The sequence below is a fragment of the Apodemus sylvaticus genome, chromosome 7, assembly GCF_947179515.1.
Source record: "Apodemus sylvaticus chromosome 7, mApoSyl1.1, whole genome shotgun sequence".
Lineage (NCBI taxonomy): Eukaryota > Metazoa > Chordata > Mammalia > Rodentia > Muridae > Apodemus > Apodemus sylvaticus.
The window spans coordinates 80,846,868-80,868,964 of record NC_067478.1 but is presented as its reverse complement, the minus strand read 5'-3'; the positions used below and the strand labels follow the sequence as shown (position 1 = coordinate 80,868,964).

The following is a 22,097-nucleotide window of genomic DNA, read 5'->3' as shown; positions in this document are numbered from 1 at the left end:
TTGGGCTCATATGGAAGCTTTAACATTCATGGTTATTCATGAACACACTCTAGCTTTCTATTCAGTGTACCTTCTTCAGTTTCTTCCATTAATGTTTTACAATGTTCAGTGTACTGGTCTTTTATCTATGTGGTTTAATATATCCTTAAATATTGTTTCTCATGCATACATGAGTTTCTTGTCTTAAGTTCTTTACTGAGTAGTTTGTGGCTCATATACAGTCATGCTTCTGGTTGTTATATGTTGATTTGTATACCATTTGTTTCCAAAGATCGTAAGATGTATCTTTTTTTCATGCTCACCAATACATCTGACTCAATGTGACCAATCACTCTGTACATTTCCTTTACTGTTTGGTATTTCCTTCTATTATATCATTACCATATGATTTTAAATCTGTTCAACTATCTCTATTACATTTGTTTATTTTGGAGGGAGCATGTGCCACAGCACAGCACATACTTGGAGGTCAAAGAACAACTTCGGGAAATCAGTTCTCTCCTTCTACCATGTGGGTCTTGGGAGTAAGCTCACATCATCAGGTTTGGACCTTTCCTGACTGAGATGTCCCACTGGCCCTCGAGTGTCTTTAATGCTAAAGGAGGCAAGCCATTTGAATGCCTTCTTCTCCTTTAACTGTGATCCTGTTCTTTGGCCCATCCCACACTCCCACAAGTCAAGCATCTTGAGAGTTTGTCCCATTCCTGTTGGCATTCTCTCTGCCCCCACTCATGCATTATTTGACTTAGTGTTTACTTTTTTACCTCATTATTAATGATACTTTCTTCTCACTCGACAGCTCACTCATGGCAATGTCTCAGATTCCCAACTGTCTAATGCTTAATAAATCTATTATTTTAAAACTGAACATTTCTCAACAGCAGATTTCTATATTCAATCATGTGTCTAAGGAAGACCTCCACTTAAATGACCTTAAAAGGCCCTAAAGGTAAACACTCACATCTGAATGTATCCTTTGTGATTCAGTATTATTCCTCCTACTTTACTTCAATAGGTGGTACAAACCTCATACACAGCACCTGGTTAGCTCCAAGTCTTCACCTCCCACAGTCAGTCAGACTTGCCTTCAATTTGTTAATTACTAAATGAGCCGGCCTCTTTGAAGCTATGTCCCATTAAAAGATAATGGATGTCTATCTCTTCAAAGCCATCCTTCCTTTTCCTTATTCAATTAAACTGTAATGAAAAAACTTACAATGCACCAGCTAAAGTCACCAAGTCACTCTAATTCCTGATACCTGTGTGTGTGTATGTGCAAATATTCTGTACATATTCATGTATGCATACATATGTATGTGCAGATACATGTGAAGGCCAGAAGTTAATATCAGTTGTCTTCTTCAATTGCTCTTCGCCTTGTTTTTTGAAACAGGCTCTCTCTCTGAATCTGAAAAACACAGATTAAGCTAGTCTGTCTGGCCAGCAAGCCCCAGGCCTCATCCTGTCCTCTGTAGTTCTGGGATTACAAACGGATGCTACCACACCTTGCTTTGCCTTTTTCTTTAGATGAATGTTGAGGAACCAAATTCAGGTCTTTATGTTTACATAGCAAACACTTTACCAACTGAATCATCTCCCCAGCCCTCTGGCCTTTCGAGGAAGCCTTGAGCTAAGCATACCAATACATGTTTCTTCCTAGACTCGGTCTATGAGCGTACCCTGAACATACTCAGAAAAGTGTCCAGCCTTACCTGCCACTTTCCTATAAGAATGTGTTTACGGCTCCCATATAAAATCCTCATGCTTGCTTTATTTAGAGAGAACATTGCTTTGCAAACAGCTTGGTACTTTCCTTATCTGCTGCAAATAACTCTTCATTTGCTCTCTTTCTTTATGGCTTTGTACTCACAAACATGCAAATCCACTGCCTTTGACTACAAAATTGGTGGCCCAGCTAGGATCATTTGGTTGAAGGCCCCTGGGCTTTCACTACTCAGTTCCTGTTAGGAGAGGTCAGTGAACAATGGCACTTTATCCTAGGCAACCATTCCTCCTTGCTGGAAGCAGATCCTGAGCCTATAAGGAAGGAAAAACCCCTTCAGGAAGACTAAATCACCATCTTGGCAACTGCTACCAGGAAAATTCTTTAACCACTCTGACTCTTTTGTTCAGACGTTTCCTTGAATCAGAACGTAGTGTTGGAGCCATTAATGTACTCATGGAGAAGGACTGAGTGAATCAAAGTATGTGTGAGGGTTATTGGCAAATTTAGCAGATTGCATCCGACATTTAGGGATCTGTGGGAACTGGAGGAAAATGTCCTGACTGGTCTGCTCAGAGATGATACAAGAAACGTCAGAGCAGACCTGGAAAATCAAAAGGAATCTGTCTTTGTCACTGATGGTTTCAGTCTAGGGAGACTTTCCACCTTGAAGACCTAAACCGAAGTCAAGGAGATTATTGTGCTTTTGTTCTGTTTGAGTTTCAAATCTAAGGACAAGGGAGGCATAATACTACAGTTTACATAGTCTGAAATCCTTTGACAATGGATCAAATTCAAACTTCACACCCAGGTAAAGAAGTGTAAAACTTACATTCTGGGAGCGGCGGCGGCAGTGGTGGCAGTGCAGCAGTGGCTGGTCCAGCCGAAGGGCCATCAGCAGTGGAACCAAGGCGACACAGGGTCCAGTTAGGCCCTGCACCCACGACCACCGACCTTCGCTGGCCAGCCGGGCTGCAAGCACCTGCAGATTTACGGTGCCTTTCACCGCAGAGAAGCCACATCAGAACTCTGCCTCCCGCCAGTCACGAGAGACTCGCCTCCATCTTGGTTTCAGACTCCAGAGAGATCGGACAGACTGAGGTACACAAACATAACCCGAGGCCAACATTGCGGGGGTCTAAGCCCGACAGGCGTTGGCCTGCACCCAGGCCCTGGGCTGTTCGGGGGGCCATCGGGGTGCCAACCCAGCCAGGAGGTTTTTTTTTGCCTGCGTGCGCCACCATTTTGCCAACAGGACTCCAGAGAGCTCTAGCAGGCAAAGCCGGCTAACAGGCATAGCCGGAGGCTAACAAAGCAGGGGTCTAGGCCCCAACAGGCCCTGGACTGACCCCAAGAACTGGGTGGCTTGGTGGGCCATCTGTGTGTCAACCCGCCCAGGAGGTAGTTAGACCAGCAGACTCTCCCAGCACTTTCAGGGAGCGCGAGCGCACACGCCCGCCATCCTGGCCACTTGACAGACCTAATTAACAGTCATAGCCTGAGGGGAACTTTGCTCGGACCTTGGCCTCCCAGGCTTTTACCAGGGCCTGAGCAGCCAGGCTAGCCTTGTGTGCACCAACCCAGTTGGGAGATCGGCTGCCCAGCAGAGTGATTAGCAGGCAGAAAAAGTCCCGGCAGCATACACCATCAGCACTCCCTGAAGGTGCAAACGGGCTCCATCTGGTTCACAGACACAATCTGGGGCAAAGCACACTAGAGCTGCAAGGGAACCCAAGAGGAAGACAGCACATCAGCAATCAGCTACAGGGGAAACCCAGCCATATAGGGTTGCAGTAATAGCCCCAGAACCACTCAGGAGGCCCAAAAACCAGCCAGGGACAAGACCAACTAACTCCAGAGAACAAGATGGCAAAGGGCAAACGCAGGAACGCTACTAACAGAAATCTAGGCAATATGGCAGCATCTGAACCAAACTCTCCAACATCAGCAAGTCCTGGTTATGCCAACACACCAGAGAAACAAGATTTGGATTTAAAATCACTGATCATGATGCTGCTAGAAGAACACAAACAGGACATAAATGAATCTCTTAAAGAAATACAGGGGAACATGAATAAGCTAGAAACCCGTATAATGGAAACACAAAAATCACTTAAAGAAATGCAGGAGAATAAGGCTCAAGAGATAGAAGCCAATAAAGAAGAAACGCAAAAAAAAAAAAAAAAAAAAAAAAAAAAAACTTAAAGAAATGCAGGAGAACTTGAGTCAAGAGGCAGAAGTCATGAAAGAGGAAACACAAAAATCTCTTAAAGAATTATAGGAAAACACAAACAAACAAATGATGGAACTGAGCAAAACCATCCTGGATCTAAAAACAGAAGTAGAAACAACTAAGAAATCACAAAGGGAGACAACTTTGGAGATAGAGAACCTTGAGAAGAAATCAGGGGCCATAGATGCAAATATAAACAACAGAATACAAGAGATGGAAGAAAGAATTTCAGATGCCGAAGATACCATAGAAACCATTGACTCAACAGTCAAAGAAAATGTAAAATACAAAAAGCTTGTATCCCAGAATATCCAGGAAATCCAGGATACAATGAGAAGACCAAACCTAAGGATTATAGGTATAGATGAGAGTGAAGAGTTACAACTGAAAGCAAATATCTTTAACAAAATTATGGAAGAAAACTTTCCCAACTTAAAGAGAGAGATACTTATGAATATACAAGAAGCCTACAGAACTCCAAACAGACTGGATCTGAGCAGAAATACCTCTCGCCACATAATAATTAAAACCCCAAATGCACTAAACAAAGAAAGAATATTAAAGGCAGTAAGATAAAAAGGCCAAGTAACATATAAAGGAAGACCTATCAGAATCACACCAGACTTCTCACCAGAGACCATGAAAGCTAGAAGATCCTGGGAAGATCTCATGCAGACTCTAAGAGAACACAAATGTCAGCCAAGACTACGATACCCAGCAAAACTCTCAATCACAATAGATGGAGAAACCAAGACATCCATGACAAAACCAAATTTACACAATATCTTTCCACAAACCCAGCTCTACAAAGAATAATAGGAGGAAAACTCCAATACAAGGAGGGAAACTACACCCTGGAAAAAGTAAGATAGTAACCTTCCTTCATCAAACCCAAAAGAAGATAATCACTCAAATATAAAAATAACATCAAAAATGACATGAAGTAATAATCTCTATTCCTTAATATCTCTTAACATCAATGGACTCAATTCCCCAATAAAAAGACATAGACTAACAGACTGGATAAGGAAACAGGACCCTACATTTTGCTGCAGACAGGAAACACACCTAAATGTCAAAGGCAAAACAGAATAAAAGGCTGGAAGACAATTTTACAAGCCAATGGTCTCGGGAAACGAGCCGGAGTAGCCATTCTAATATCAGATAAAATTGACTTTCAACCTAAAGTCATCAAAAGAGACACTGAGGGACACTTCTTGCTGGTCAAAGGAAAAGTCCACCAAGAAGAACTTTCAATTCTGAACATCTATGCTCCAAATACAAGGGCACCCTCATTCGTAAAAGAAACTTTACTAAAGCTCAAAGCACACATTGCACCTAACACAATAATTGTGGGGGACTTCAACACTCCACTCTCCTCAATGGACTGATCAAGAAAACAGAAACTAAACAGGGACACAGTAAAACTAATTGAAGCTTTGGACCAATTGGATTTGACTGATATTTATAGAACATTTCACCCTAAAGCAAAAGAATATACCTTTTTCTCAGCACCTCATGGAACCTTCTCCAAAATCGACCATATAATTGGTCACAAGACCAACCTCAACAAATACAAGAAGATCGAACTAATCCCATGCCTCATATCAGATCACTATGGTGTAAGAGTGGTTTTCAATAGCAACAAAAACAACAGAAAGCCCACATACACATGGAGGCTGAACAATACTCTACTCAATGACACCTTGGCCAAAGAAGAAATAAAGAAAGAAATCAGAGACTTTTTAGAATTTAATGAAAATGAAGGCACAACATACCCAAATTTTTGGGACACAATGAAAGCAGTGCTAAGAGGAAAACTCATAGCCCTGAGTGCTTCCAAAAAGAAAATGGAGAGAGCATATACTAGCAGCTTAATGACACACCTGAAAGCCCTGGAACAAAAAGAAGCTATTTCACCCAGGAGGAGTAGAAGACAGGAAATCATCAAACTCAGGGCTGAAATCAATCAATTGGAAACAACGAGAACCATACAAAGAATCAACGAGTCCAGGAGCTGGTTCTTTGAGAAAATCAACAAGATAGATAAACCCTTAGCCAGACTGACCAAAGGGCAAAGAGAAAGTATCCAAATTAACAAAATTAGAAATGAAAGGGGAGGTTTTACAACAGAAACTGAGGAAATCCAAAAAATCACCAGATCCTACTACAAAAGCCTATACTCAACACAACTGGAGGATCTGGAGGAAATGGACAATTTCCTAGACAGATACCAAATACCAAAATTAAATCAGGACCAAATAGATGATCTAAACAGTCCCAGAACCCCTAAAGAAATAGAAGGGGTCATAGAAAGTCTTCCAACCAAAAAAAGCACAGGACCAGATGGTTTCAGTGCAGAATTCTATCAGACCTTCATAGAAGACCTAACACCAATACTCTTCAAACTATTCCACAAAATAGAAACAGAAGGAACCCTACCCAATTCCTTCTACGAAGCCACAATGACGCTGATACCAAAACCACACAAAGATCCAACAAAGAAAGAAAACTTCAGACCAATCTCCCTTATGAACATCGATGCAAAAATACTTAATAAAATTCTTGCCAACCAAATCCAAGAACACATCAAAACGATCATCCACCATGATCAAGTAGGCTTTATCCCAGGGATGCAGGGTTGGTTCAATATACAGAAATCCATCAATGCAATCCACTACATAAACAAACTCAAAGAAAAAAACCACATGGTCATTTCATTGGATGCTGAAAAAGCATTTGACAAAATTCAGCATCCTTTCATGCTTAAAGTCTTGGAAAGAACAGGAATTCAAGGCCCATACCTAAACATCGTTAAAGCAATATACAGCAAACTGGTAGCCAACATCAAACTAAATGGAGAGAAACTTGAAGCAATCCCACTAAAATCAGGGACTAGACAGGGCTGCCCCCTTTCTCCTTATCTTTTCAATATTGTAACATAAGGAGGTCAAAGGGATACAAATCGGAAAGGAAGAAGTCAAACTATCATTATTTGCAGATGACATGATAGTCTACCTAAGTGACCCAAAAAAAACTCCACTAGAGAACTCCTACAGCTGATAAACAACTTCAGCAAAGTGGCAAGTTATAAAATCAACTCAAGCAAATCAGTGGCCTTCCTATACTCAAAGGATAAGCAGGCTGAGAAAGAAATTAGGGAAATGACCCCCTTCACAATAGCCACAAACAGTATAAAGTATCTTGGGGTGACTCTTACCAAGCATGTGAAAGATCTGTATGACAAGAACTTCAAGATCCTGAAGAAGGAAATGGAAGACCTCAAAAAAGGGGAAAACCTCCCATGCTCATGGATCGGCAGGATCAATATAGTTAAAATGGCCATTTTGCCAAAAGCAATATACAGATTCAATGCAATACCCATCAAAATCCCAACTCAATTCTTCACAGAGTTAGAAAGAGCAATTATCAAATTCATCTGGAATAACAAAAAGCCCAGGATAGCTAAAACTATTCTCAGCAACAAAAGAAATTCTGGGGGAATCAGTATCCCTGACCTCAAGCAATACTACAGAGCAATAGTGTTAAAAACTGCATGGTATTGGTACAGTGACAGGCAGGCAGATCAATGGAGCAGGATTGAAGATCCAGAAATGAACGCATACACCTATGGCCATTTGATCCTCCACAAAGGGGCTGAAAACATCCAATGGAAAAAATATAGCCTTTTCAACAAATGGTGCTGGTTCAACTGGAGGTCAGCATGCAGAAGAATGCGAATTGATCCATCCTTGTCTCCTTGTACTAATCTCAAATCCAAATGGATCAAGGACCTCCACATAAAGCCAGACACTCTGAAGCTAATAGAAAAGAAACTGGGGAAGACCCTTGAGGACATCGGTACAGGGAGAAAGTTTCTGAACAGAACACCAATAGCGTATGCTCTAAGATCAAGAATTGACAAATGGGACCTCATAAAATTACAAAGTTTCTGTAAGGAAAATGACACCATCAAAAGGACAAATCGGCAACCAACAAATTGGGAAAAGATCTTCACCAATCCTACATCAGATAGAGGGCTAATATCCAATATATATAAAGAACTCAAGAAGTTAGACTCCAGAAAACCAAACAACCCTATTAAAAATGGGGTACAGAGTTAAACAAAGAATTCTTACCTGAAGAATTTCGGATGGCGGAGAAACATCTTTAAAAATGCTCAACTTCATTAGTCATTAGGGAAATGCAAATCAAAACAACCCTGAGATTTCACCTTACACCAATCAGAATGGCTAAGATTAAAAATTCAGGAGACAGCAGATGTTGGCAAGGATGTGGAGAAAGAGGAACACTCCTCCACTGCTGGTGGGGTTGCAAATTGGTACAAGCACTCTGGAAATCAGTCTGGCGGTTCCTCCGAAAACTGGGCACCTCACTTCCAGAAGATCCTGCTATACCACTCCTGGGCATATACCCAAAAGATTCCCCAGCATGTAATAAGGATACATGTTCTACTATGTTCATAGCAGCCCTATTTATAATTGCCAGAAGTTGGAAAGAACCCAGATATCCCTCAACAGAAGAGTGGATGCAAAAATGTGGTATATATACACAATGGAGTACTATTCAGCCATTAGAAACAATGAATTCATGAAATTCTTAGGCAAATGGATGGAGCTGGAGAACATCATACTAAGTGAGGTAACCCAGACTCAAAAGGTGAATCATGGTATGCACTCACTAATAAGTGGATATTAACCTAGAAAACTAGAATACTCAAAACATAATCCACACATCAAATGAGGTACAAGAAGAACGGAGGAGTGGCCCCTTGTTCTGGAAAGACTCAGTGAAGCAGTATAGAACAAAATCAGAACAGGGAAATGGGAAGGGTTGGGTGGGAAAACAGGGGGAGGGAAGGGGACTGATGGGACTTTCGGGGGGGGGGGGGGGTCCAGAAAAGGGGAAATCATTTGAAATGTAAATAAATATATCAATAAATTTTAAAAAAACTTACATTCTAACAAACTCATTTCAACCTTAATTTTGGGAGAACTCCCTCTTGAGAAGCTGATGCCCACACTTGGACATCTCCCCCCACCCCTCTCTCTCTAGTAGTTCCTGAAACTCCATTCTGCCTCATAATGACTCATTCCAAAATTCTTTTCTGCTGCAAAGTCAAGAATCCTGGCTTTTTTTCTGAATAGAGGTCTCTAAAAAGAATTCAGCCTGTAAGAGGCAGCAGGATGAGGATCCTGCTCAGGCCCCCGCCCCTGCCCCTGCCCCTGTACCCCCCCCCACCCCTGCCCCTCCACCCGCCACCCCCTACCCCGCTCTGCCCCTGCCCCTGCCCCTGCCATCACCACACACACACACACACACACACACACACATATACACACGTGCACGCGCGTGCGCGCGAGCCATCCCCCGACCCTGCTCCTGCTCCCAGTGTCTTTACAAGTTTACACTCCACACAAGCACCAACCCTAACACATGACTGTGATGTGCTTTGACCCCCTCTTAGCCACTCTGCCCTGCCCTACTCTGCTCTGCTGGGTTTGTATTTTATCTTGCTTACTTTGCTTTGCTTTTCTGAAGCTAGGACTCCTGTGAGCTCTGCTTGAGATCCTGTAGGGAACAGAGGAGGTGTGTATTGTGAGTGAAGTGTGTATTTTGACACAGGGTCAGCCTGGTCTGTAGAGGACTCTCAAACTGATTGACCTGTGCTAATTAGTAAAGCCATTACCTACATAGGCCAGGCTCAAGAGAGATGGCAAAGATTTCCTGGGGAGTTCAAGAATGAGTGTTCATGAAGGATTAGTGTACACAAAGACTAGCAACCACAGCTTCCTCCTCCTGGATGTTTGAAAGTTGAGAACTGGCCTACAGAGACATCCTTAGAAAGCCTAACCTACCCAGCTCCCTGCTGTACTTAGCAAGCATACTGAGCTTCCAGGTTGTGGTGGTAGGATTAGCTGTAGAAGCAGTAGTAATAGACGCAGTTAGAGAAACCCACCCGATCCCAGATTCATTGTTTGGTGTCTACATGTCTGTCCTTTCTTCATTTCCCATTGCCCCAGCCAGGACCTTGGGGTGTGGCAAGACCCACTCCTAACATCATAAACAACTCTGTTGCATGCATGATAGCTTCCAAGACTTTGTCAGAGTGACCAGCTCTGGAATGATACCCAGGTGAGTGGACCTCATTGGGCAGTTCATTCTAGAATTCAAAACACACTAGGAATGGCTGCTTTGTGTGCAGCACTCTTGACCCTCTCTCTTGACCTTGAGAGCTTCCTCTGTGTGCTCCTTGCTGGTCCTATCCTGTCTTCTTCCTGGAGACCAGGTTGTTTCCTCTCTACTTTTGGTGACATTGTGGCCACAAGTGAAGGGTCAATGCCCTTTTGTCAAGGCAGTTTCTAAGTGCTTGTTTTAGATGGGCTGCATTTCTTAACAAATAGGTCATCAAAATCTGTTCTCAAGAGAGAACAGAGCTTTCTCCAAGCCAGTACAGTGCTTTACTAGCCCTTAGCTATTTAAGATACAATGTTCCTGCCTTCTGCTTTAGCTTCCTGTGTTTTCATCAGAAAATAAAGTTATTTTATTAAAAAGTTTTCTCAGTTCTGGAACAAAAAAACAATGGTAAGAAGGACTAAAAGGAACCATAGAACTTAAAAAGATATATAAAAAAATTTATGAGCATAAAACACATTTTTGTTTAAAAATGGATTTAGATGAAAGAAGCGTTCAAGTGGTAAACTAGAATTGTCCTTAAGTAAAGGCTTACTTCAAAAGGAAACAGAAGAAATTAAGAACAAAACCAGAAATTCCAAGCATACTTCATAAAGTCCAAAACAGCAAAAAAGAAAAAAAAAGAAAAAAGAAAGCTAAAATATAAATTATAATTGTGTGTATGTGATTGAGTTGCTGTCAATAAATGTTATCTAAAACTTGCCAAGCTGGGTTTTACCCATACTTCTTGTTACATTTCATCAGTCAGTCCACCCCAAATTGAGAAAAAGATACAAAAGCACACAGTGAGATACACCACCCCACCCTAACTCCTCCCCTTCTCCCTCCGCACCCCAACCGCACACACACACACACAGAGAGAGAGGTAATCAACTTTTTATTTTGTCTTTTGGCATTTTCAACCTGCAGATTAAAATAATAACAGTCCAAAGGCCTGCAGCAAATGATTACAGGCAAGAAAAGGATCCCAGTTGACAGACTTAACCCTGGGGAAGAGCTAATGCCAGTAAGAACTTGTCTGGACAAAGAAAGCCTTCCAAAGCAGGAAAGGATTCTAAAAGGATTGATGTTTGCCACAGCTATGGGGAAAACAGAGATCTGGAAAGTAACTGTCCTCGGCCATGTCAGGGTGGAGGGTAGGAATGCCTTGAACCCTCGGTAGGGTGGAGGATGGGGGTGGAGGGAGCCTTGACCCCTCGGTGGGGTGGGGGTTGGGGTGGAGGGAGCCTGACCCCTCTGAAGGTGCAATGATGTAAACCAGTGTGAGGGAGGATGTCTCACCCTCCAAACACCAGCTCCCATTAAAGCCCAAAGTTTCCCAAGCTCTCCTAAGAAAAGCTCACTCAAGCAACTGGAGACCACCATGGAGGTTCCTCCAGTAACTCTTGATGTGGCAAATGAAAATGCTAATTTTCTTCTCACTAATGAATCTTTAGGATGATAAATATAGTTGTCTATAAGTCAAAACCAAAGGGAGTTATTATTGTTAGAATTGCTATGCATGGGATGGAAATCCCGGATGGACTTTAAAGCTAAGATGCTGATGGTGAGACAGTATTAGCTACAGGAGTGCTCTGTGGCCTCCAAAACAGTTTCAATAATAATACTTCCCCTAAATTCATTGTAAGCTCATCTTGCACATAAACCAAAGGAACAGATGACCCAGCAAGGATGTAGACTGACCCTGGAAGACACATGTCAACACGAGCTGTTTGGACCTTATGATTCATGGCACCCCAAATCACAGGTGTTTGCTGTTCTAGTCACTTGCATTTTAGGGAATTAAAATGAGCACAAAGTTCATAATCTACAAACTCATAGGACTTGTCCATTCTGTCACTCTAATAAGCCAGGAGGAAGAAGCAAGCCACTGCCTTTCCTTAACCTAGGACACCATGGGACAGGTTCATCCTGAGGAACAGAGAGACAATTAGAATTTACACTAACAATCACCATGGGATATATAAATACTGTCTGATGTTTGCTGATACTGTCTCAGGATGGATGGGGAGACTTGACAAGGCCATATTCTTATCTTTCTGGATTTGGGTTTGTTTTGGTTTTGGTTTTAGTTTGCTTGTTTTTTATCTTCTCTTTTTGTTAGGGGGGAGGCGTCATTTTGTTTTTAACACAAGGGATCTCATTCTTAAATTCAAAAACCAATGGCCACTTGGTATTCTGACAGTCTTATGAGGTAGATCTGAGTCATAATGAAAGTAGAAATGCTATGTATATAGACCTGACCCTAAACGTGACTAGTGTACACTACATAGTGCATCATACGGGAAGAGGGAGATGTTCTAATAACAGAGCTATCCACAAAGCCTCCTTCCTGCCTGACTCTCCAGTTTCTCAGGATCTCTTCTCCCACCCCCTGTGGCTCTGTTCTGCTTGGAGCAAACAGAAGAGAGAAGCTTGAGTGTTTCCTGGCTGAGGAAGATTGACAAACAGGTAAAAGTTCACTTTGCTAAAAGTGTTCCTGAGCAATTACTAAACATTCCCATAGTTCAATTCATTATGAAAAAAAGAAGCCCTATCGAAGCAGCTCTGGTTTAAAGAAGACCACACAGCTAACCTAACTGAGCACGTTGCTGATGACAGAACATTCTGATGGGGCCAACATCACTGCCCTTCACAGAGCAGAATTAGACAGAAGCTTGCTGTCTGGGGACATGGACTTCATAGTCATGCCACCAGCTTAGGCTGCATGAAAGATCCTTATATTCTGAGGTAAAGATTGAGCTCACAATAAAATACATAAGCAATCAAGAGCAGGTTACATCTTCTCAAAATAGTCTCCTGCAGAGGCAAGTCTCTACCCAGTGAGCTAAGAGGTTGGGTGTATGTTCAAATCTGAAGGGAGGAAGGTCCCGTCAGATTAATACAATTTGACAGTACCCTATTTGATTTTACTAATTACTTAATCCTAGAGTCAAAATGGAACAGAAACAAAAGGATTCAAGTGAGCCCACAAACATCTGCTTCTTTGGACTGGGGTCATGGCTCACATAGAAGTCATTAAGAAGTCATCCAGTGGAAAAAAAGATAGCCTTTTCAACAAATGGTGCTGGTTCAACTGGAGGTCAGCATGCAGAAGAATGCGAATTGATCCATCCTTATCTCCTTGTACTAAGCTCAACTCCAAATGGATCAAGGACCTCCACATAAAGCCAGACACACTGAAGCTAATAGAAAAGAAACTGGGGAAGACCCTTGAAGACATTGGTACAGGGGGAAAGTTCCTGAACAGAACACCAATAGTTTATGCTCTAAGATCAAGAATTGACAAATAGGACCTCATAAAATTACAAAGTTTCTGTAAGGCAAACGACATCATCAGAAGGACAAATCGGCAACCAACAAATTGGGAAAAGATCTTCACCAACCCTACATCAGATAGAGGGCTAATATCCAATATATACAAAGAACTCAAGAAGTTAGACCCCAGAAAACCAAATAACCCTATTAAAAATGGGACACAGAGCTAAACAAAGAATTTTCACCCGAAGAACTTCGGATGACTGAGAAGCATCTTAAAAAATGCTCAACATCATTAGTCATTAGGGAAATGCAAATCAAAACAACCCTGAGATTTCACCTTATACCAGTCAGAATGGCTAAGATCAAAAACTCAGGAAACTGCAGGTGTTAGCAAGGATGTGAAGAAAGAGGAACACTCCTCCACTGCTGGTGGGGTTGCAAATTGGTACAACCACTCTGGAAATCAGTCTGGCGGTTCCTCAGAAAATTGAGCACGTCACTTCCAGAGGACCCTGCTATACCACTCCTGGGCATATACCCAGAGGATTCCCCAGCATGTAATAAAGGATACATGCTCCACTATGTTCATAGCAGCCCTGTTTATAATAGCAAGAAGCTGGAAAGAACCAAGGTGTCCCTCAACGGAGGAATGGATACAAAAAAATGAGGTATATATACATAATGGAGTACTAGTCAGCCATTAGAAACAATGAATTCATGAAATTCTTAGACAAATGAATGGAGCTGGAGAACATCATACTAAGTGAGGTAACCCAGTCTCAAAAGATCAATCATGGTATATACTCACTGATAAGTGGATATTAGCCTAGAAACTTGGAATACCCAAGACAAAATCCATACATCAAAGGAGGTACAAGAAGAACGGAGGAGTGGCCCCTGGTTCTGGAAAGGCTCAGTGCAGCAGTATAGGGGAATACCAGAACAGGGAAGTAGGAAGGGGTGGATGGAGGAACAGGGGGAGGGAAGAGGGCTTATGTGACTTTCGGGGAGTGGGGAACCAGGAAAGGGGAAATCATTTGAAATGTAAATAAAAATATATTGAATAAAAAAATTTAAAAAAACAAAAAAACAACAAAAAAAGAAGTCATGTGGGTACAGCAGAGAAGACTTCCTCTGACCACATCATTGCTCTGCTTCCCCCCTTTGTGTGTGTGTGTGTGTGTCTGTGTGTACATATGCACACACATGTGACACATGTGGACATCACATTCAGCATGTGTACAGAGATAAAAAATCAATCTTGCCTGTCAGTTCTCCCTACACCTTGTTTTGAGACAGGGTCTCTTTTATTGTTCACCGCTCCGTACACTAGACTAACTGGACCGTGGGCTGCTAGGGTTCTCCTGTCTCTGTCTCCATCTCCCTGTAGGAGTGCTGGGATTGCAGACATGCACGACTACAATGCCAGCTTTATGTGGGTCCTGAATACTAGAACTCAGGTTCTCATGCTTACACAGCAAGCACTTCACCCACCGAACCATCGTCTCCTCAGCCCCTGTTAACATAGTTTTAACTTCCTACCTACTTATGTTCTTCCATGTCTTACTAGAAACATGACATATTCGGTGCAGTTGTGCTCTAACTAATAAGATTAACATGCTACTGTAAAGAAGATAAAACAGCAAACAGTTCTTTTGGTCTTGTTCGTTTCATTGGCGGTCTATGTCTTATCCCATTTATGATGGCTATTCTTGGTTGTCAACTCAGCTACATCTGAAATTGACTAAAACCCAATGGCTAGATACACCCGTGAAGGATTCTTTTCTTCTTAATTAAATCATTTGAAGTGGGAGGATCTCTTTCTAACACGGACCTTTGACCTTTTGACATGGGAAGAAACTCTTTTAATCTGGATATTTTGATCTGAGCCATACCTTCTGGTGGCAACTTACATTAAAGAAATGGAAGAAGGACGTTTGTTCCCTCCTTGCTTGCTCTTGCTCTGAATAGCAAATCTGTTCTTTCACTGGCATTAGAGACTATTTCTTTGTGATTCCAGTATATACTGAAGACCAGCTGAGACATGCAGCCTCATAGACTGAACAACTGGATTCTTGAACCATCCATTGGTAGATAGCCATTGTTGAACTGGCTGGACCATAGCCTATAAGCCATTATAGTGAATCCTCTTGATAGATGATAGATAGATAGATAGATAGATAGATAGATAGATAGATAGATAGATAGATAGATGATAAATTGATTCTATAAGTTCTGTTTTTCTATAGAACCCTAATACACCAGGTTACTATTTTTTATTTTGTTTTGAGATAGATTTGTCATGTACACCAATCTAGTATCAAATTCACTATGTAGCCAAGGCTGGTCAGATTTATTAAGTAGCCCAGACCTAGTCTTGAGTGCATGGTTTTCTTGCCTCAGCCTCCAGAGGGCTGGAATTACGGGTGTTTTCCACATCACTCAGTTACTACAAGGCAACACTAGGGGCAAACTCCTCTGTTCACAGAAGAGAGAGCTCCCATCTGCTCTAAAAGAGAACAGGCACCTTCAGAGTTGTTTGTTTCCTCAAAGACGATTCTGAGAAATCAGCTGGGGTCACCAACTCAGTCTGACTCTTTCTTCAAGGTAGTGTGGAGTAGACATGACCTATTACAATGTTAAACTGCACAAGCCCAGAGGTGGTCATGTCCACCATCTTTCCTTTTTGGGCACCTGACCTAGGACCTACATTGGGAATGCTCAGAAATGTTCATCTTAAACTGGGGAACTCCAAGACTGTGCTGGGTCTGCACAGACTTTTCTGTCTAAATACGGATAGGCTCCTCAAATAAGATCCTCGCATGCCCATGGTTCTGAGAGAGCAGTGCCTTGCAAGCAATGCCAGCATCTCCTTACTTGCAACAGGTATTTCTTTCTCCACTCTTTTATGACTTGATTGTACTTTTTGTCTCTGTAATTGCCAAGATGTAAGCCTGTGGCATTTGGTTACAAATCCTGCCTTAAATTGGTTGACTTTTCTACCTTCCTAAAGGAAGTTACTTGTCTAGCATCTGTTATGGGTCTGACCCAGGCTTATGGCACCAAGTAAGCACACAGCAAAATCCTTTGATGTCCTAGAGGTTGCCATAAGTTAGCAGACATAGACCAGCAATCAATGGTTGTAATGAGTTGTTAACTCCTACAGTACAGTAGTAGCAAGCAAAAGGTATTTAGGAAAAGAAGTCAAGTAAGAAAGAGAAATCCAGAGGTGGAGAGGGAGCTGCCACATCGGTGTCAAGAAGATAACATCTGAGCAATCAGGTGTCTGGGGAGAGGAGAAATGGAGAGTCCAGTCAAATCAGACTGCAGGAAGGAAAAAATCCAAGCAACACTAAGCAATACAAAGACTAACAAAACCTCCATGAAGGAGGAAGGGAACTGGAACAGATAGGGATGATTTATAGCCTTTGAGGCTATAGGAGGAGATAAGGTTGAGGCAGGTGGCAGTGCCAAGCAGTAAGGAGAGACACAAACCCACCGGCCACTAAAGAAATAAGAACTTCTGGGCAGACCTCATACAGACCCTAGGAGAACACAAATGCCAGCCCAGGCTACTATACCCAGCAAAACTCTCAATCATCATAGATGGAGAAACCAAGATATTCCATGATAAAACCAAATTTACACAATATCTGTCCACAAATTTATCCCTACAAAGGATAATTGATAGAAAATGCCAACACAAGGAGGGAAACTACACCTTAGAAAAAGCAAGAAAAGCTGGGCAGTGATGGCACATGCCTGTAATCCCAGCACTCTGGGAGGCAGAAGCAGGTGGATTTCAGAGTTCGAGGCCAGCCTGGTCTACAGAGTGAGCTCCAGGACAGACAGGGCTATATAGAAAAACCCTGTCTCGGAAAAAACCAAATCCAAAAAACCAAAAAAAAAAAAAAACCAAAAAAAAAAAAAAAGAAGAAGAAGAAGAAGAAAAGAAAAAGAAAAAGAAAAAAACAAGAAGGTAATCTTCTTCCAACAAACCCAAGATACCCACACAAACATAAAAATAATATCAAAAATAACAGGAAGTAACAATCACTATTCCTTAATATCTCTTAACAACAATGGACTCAACTCCCCAATAAAAAGACATAGACTAAGAAAATATTTCTCATGTAAATCTTCAATTTTATCAAAAAATGTTTGTAATTCCCTTTTAAATTAATTTAGTAATTTTTTTATGTCTACCATTTTATCTGCATTATTTTTCATGATAATCTTCAATTTCAATCTCTCTATATATACTTCCTCTACTTTATCTGAAATATTTTCCATGTAAATCTTTAATTTTATCACAAAGTGTTTTTACTTCCCGTTCCAATAAATAAGAAAAAAAGAAAAAAGAAAGGAGAACTGCATATGTATACTGTGCAAGGGAGCGGTGTCAAATAGAGACCCTTCTTACAGTGCCTCGCTAAGATGATCAAGCTGTTAAGATTTACTTTGTGAGTTTACAAAGAGTATCATTCTAGTGAAGCCTCTCTGACCCTCCTAGGGAGATTATGGAATAGGAGACAATTCTTACCTCTGTGTGGTCTTTTGAAGCCATGAAGATTACGAAGAAAACAAAGATAACTAACACCATCAGGAATAGCTTCCGAGCTGAGGCATTTGGAAGCGAAGAGAGCAGTATCCTAGGGGTGAAGATAGGAAACTTCATTGCAGGTTAAAGAAAAACAGCCTGGCTCCTCCTAGAGCCTCTTTCTCCTCTCTAATTTCAGAGTGGGATCCCTTGGGATTTTGCCAAGTCACTATTGAAAATCAGATAGAGAGCTTTTCCTTAAGGCAGGGAGCAAAACAGGTTGAGAGACTGAAGGTTTCTGACTCAGGAGAGATTTCCGGGCTCAGCCAGAACAGATCTAAGGGTTTCCTCATATTGAGGACTTTGTGTGGACAGTCAGATAAGTCAGCAATCATTTGCACGGAGGCCTCCCCTGAGCCTCTCCCATGGTCCTGCTCATCGGATGGGTGTCTCCCTGGCGCAGCAAGCAATCTCTGGGTTATTTATTTCATTTAAGAAGCAGCTTCCTCCCACCTCAGGCTATATCTTTTAATGTCACAATAGCTGATCAACAATTTCTCCCAAAAGAACAGCAGTTTCAGAAAAACTCAGCGTTGAGTAGCCAAAATTTGCATCTTACATTTTCTTTTTAAAATTCAGAATCTCAAAAACAAAACAAAACAAAACAAAAAGCAAAGAACTAAATTCCAACAGTGGTCCCCAAAAGTTTTTTTTCTTTTTTACTAGAGTCACAGTGGATGGAGGACCTCCATTCAACACGTCTCCACATACATACATACATGCATACATACATAGATTATTCTTATAGAGTTGGCATAAATCAACACTTATCCTCACTATACATGAAGCAGTAATTTTTCCCAGCTATTCTACATGGTCCCACACCATTCTTTACAACTTTCAAGTATTTTCAAGCCCATATCACATAACTTTGCAGTCCCCTTCAGCAAAGCCCCAGCTAGTCCGTAGTCCTCCCGCTGGCCCCCTGTAGCGAAGCTGATAGGGAAGATTAGAAAATACATACCTGTGGCTAAGCATCCTCCTCATGGTCTCATGCTCTCCTAGCAGATAGAGCTACCTAGAGAGGCTCCTCAGTGCACGGGCTCTTTACATTTCTTTCTGAGTTGGAGTTTCTATATAAAGCTTCAAAGATCAAAAGCTGACCTTCGATTTGTAGGCACAGTGCCACCTCAGAGATCGCCAACCTTACTAGCCTGTCCCCGTTCACCACGAATCGGGAGGAAGCTCTGGAGTTTGCTTTTAGAGAGGTCCTGATGGCACGGTATGGGGAGCCAGCTTTTCGTCACTTCAAGGCAGACTTAACATGCTCAAGATTGATAGTGCTCCTCCCACTCCCCCCTAAGCCACCGCTGCTTATGATAGGGCTCCCCCTACTCCACCCTTCCACTCTCTCCTCAGGTTTTGCCCAGCTGTCCAGTCAGTCTGTAGTTCCTACCTCAAGACAGTAAACGTATCTGAACCATTGGGAAGAAGACAAAGCAAGCCCCGGACCACAGGACTGCCTCAGAGTTGTGAGCCTCATTCCTGGCAGTATTTCAAGAACTTTCTTTGTAAAGTTCTTCGTTCTAAACTTTTATAGATGCCTCAAACGTCCCAACAATGTCAATAAAATCTGAGGTCACATGCAGAGCACTCACAGATCCCAATCCCACTGTAACTTGTGTGATGTGAGGACTGCAGACAGAGGTGACAGGACCCCGGGAATGCTAAGCACAGAGAGCTACCTGTCAGGGGACATCATACCACCACAGGACATGGGACCAAATGTGGATACACTCTCTGCTCCTCAAGAGGATGGTCCATATCTAAACCTCTTTGTATAAAGATATACATTTAGATACAGTTATGTACCTGCATGCCTGTATGGATATACACATATAGATATAAATGCATATAGCATCTGTTCACTTACAACTACGCCAGTTCTTCTAGACATGTGACCAGGTGACTGTATATTCATCAGTGGCTATGGTCACAGCACACTGAAACCATGCATAGAGCTTCAGAAGATAATTTGGGGAAATGAAGGAAAGCTGTCGATCCTGTCAGCCCTCCCCACCCATGTTCTCATCCACCGTCATGTGTGTGCTATATGAAGTATGAGAACCACGGCCATACACCACATTATGCCACCATTCCAGCCAACAATGGCTAGCTTCCAATGGTGGTATCCTAAGACTATATCATCTGGTGCGGTCGTACCCACCTTACTGTGTATAAGTACATACTATGATGTTCACACAGTCACCTATGTGATTTTCATAACTTACCTCTCTTGACTGCAGTGAACACGAGAAGACGAACATCTCCTAGGTGTAACACCTGTAATGTCTTTGCATATATATCAAGCAGCTGAATCGCTGGGTCATAAGGTAGTCGCTTCTCATTTTTTTGAGGAACTGCCACACTGCATTCCTATGAACTTTGTCCATTTCTTAACAACATCAGACGTGCTGACATACACCTATTCACAATAATATCTCCTATTGTGTTTCATTTTATCTGTTGAAATGTCTTTTTCTTTTAAGATTAAGTGAATAGAAGTCTCCTTCCTTCCTGTCCTTCTTACAAAAACCTTTGTGACACAGGGATAATCTTTAGCCATATCTCTTCATCAGTTGTTTGATATTATTTCTTTCCTAATCTTTGGCAGAATTCATCAATGAAGCAATTTAGTCCTAGGCTTATGTTGGCTGAGATTTTTTTTTAAGATGTTTTCTATGGGTATGAGTGTTTGCATATTATGTCTGTACTCCACATGTCTACAATGCCCACGGAGGACAGAAAAAGGGATCCGGTCCCTCGAACCAGAGTTACAAATGAATGAGTCATTGTGTGGGTCCTGGGAATCAAACCAGTCTCTGGAGGAGCATCAAGTCCTACTGACCCCTGAGCCATCTTTCCTGCCCTGCTGGGAGGCTTTTCTTTGCTATGTATGCTATGTAAACTCCTCACCTAGTAAGGCTCTAGTCAGACGTTCTGATTCATGATTTGATCTGGGTATTTTGTGTGTTTCTAGAACTTTGTCCATTTCTTAACAACATCAAATGTGCTGACATACTATTCACAATAATCTCTCCTATTGTGTTTCATTTTATCTGTTGAAATGTCTTTTTCTTTTACAATTAATTAGTTAATTTACAATTGTTGAATACACCTCCTTTCCTAACATCTCACTCTCACCTCTCTCTGTAACTGGTCTGTTGGGGATGGGTGGCCAAACTTAAGCTGTTAGAACTACCTGGGATTGGACCCTGAGGTCTTCAGTGGCATTAGTACGCTGACTCTCACAAGCAGGAGCATGAAACAGACTGACAAGAGAAATTCATTCCACCCCTTCAGTCTGAAGTCTCACTGTAATGCTCATAGGGGACAGATCCTAATGAAAAAAACAGATGAAGTCCATACAGTTCCTGCTCCAGAATCACAAAAGCAGATGGTAGCTTGGAGTGAAAGGGCAACAGCTTAATAACAGGCATGCTTCGACCTGGTTAGATTTACTCAGACTTATTTATTTATTTATTTATTTATTTATTTATTTATTTATTTATTTATTTATTATATGTGAAGTTCTGTGGGTTACACTTAGACCCTTGTGTGTACTGGGAAAGATTTTTATCACTAAGGTAGACCCCTCCCATACATTCTCATTTCTTCGAGGAAGAGGGTTGCATATGTAGGTAATGTGCATGCATGTGTATATGCATGTTTGAATGTATATGTGCATGAGTGTGTGTGCATGTGTGTGTGCTCATGCACATGGAGACCTGAGGTTGGCATTGCGTGTATTTCTCAGTTGTTCTCTACATTATTTATTGAGGGAGAATCTCTGAGTATAAATAGGAGCTTACCAATTTGTCTAGTCTATCTACCTAGCCTGTTCCATGAGTGCCAGGATTATAAGCAGTGGTCATACCTACCAGCTCTACATGGGTTTTGGGGATCAAATTTCAGTCCTCATGCTGTGTGGCAAGTGCTTTACCCTTCAGACTCTCTCCCCAGCCCTCATTGGTCATTTCTGAGAAAATTTCCATAGCTTGGCAGTGGTGGTGTACACCTTTAATCTCAGTCAGTACACAGGATAGGCAGGTGGATCTTTGTGA

The 22,097-nt window shown here is 41.8% G+C and overlaps 1 protein-coding gene across 1 annotated transcript in view; it reads right to left on the bottom strand.

The window, feature by feature from the left end:
* Nxpe2 (neurexophilin and PC-esterase domain family member 2) overlaps positions 1–22,097 on the bottom strand; it is a 98,083-nt gene that overhangs the window by 9,157 nt on the left and 66,829 nt on the right. Inside the window, exon 2 of the mRNA XM_052188412.1 lies at positions 17,977–18,085. Coding sequence (XP_052044372.1) covers positions 17,977–18,085 — 109 coding nt within the window. The remainder of the gene's footprint in view (positions 1–17,976; positions 18,086–22,097) is intronic.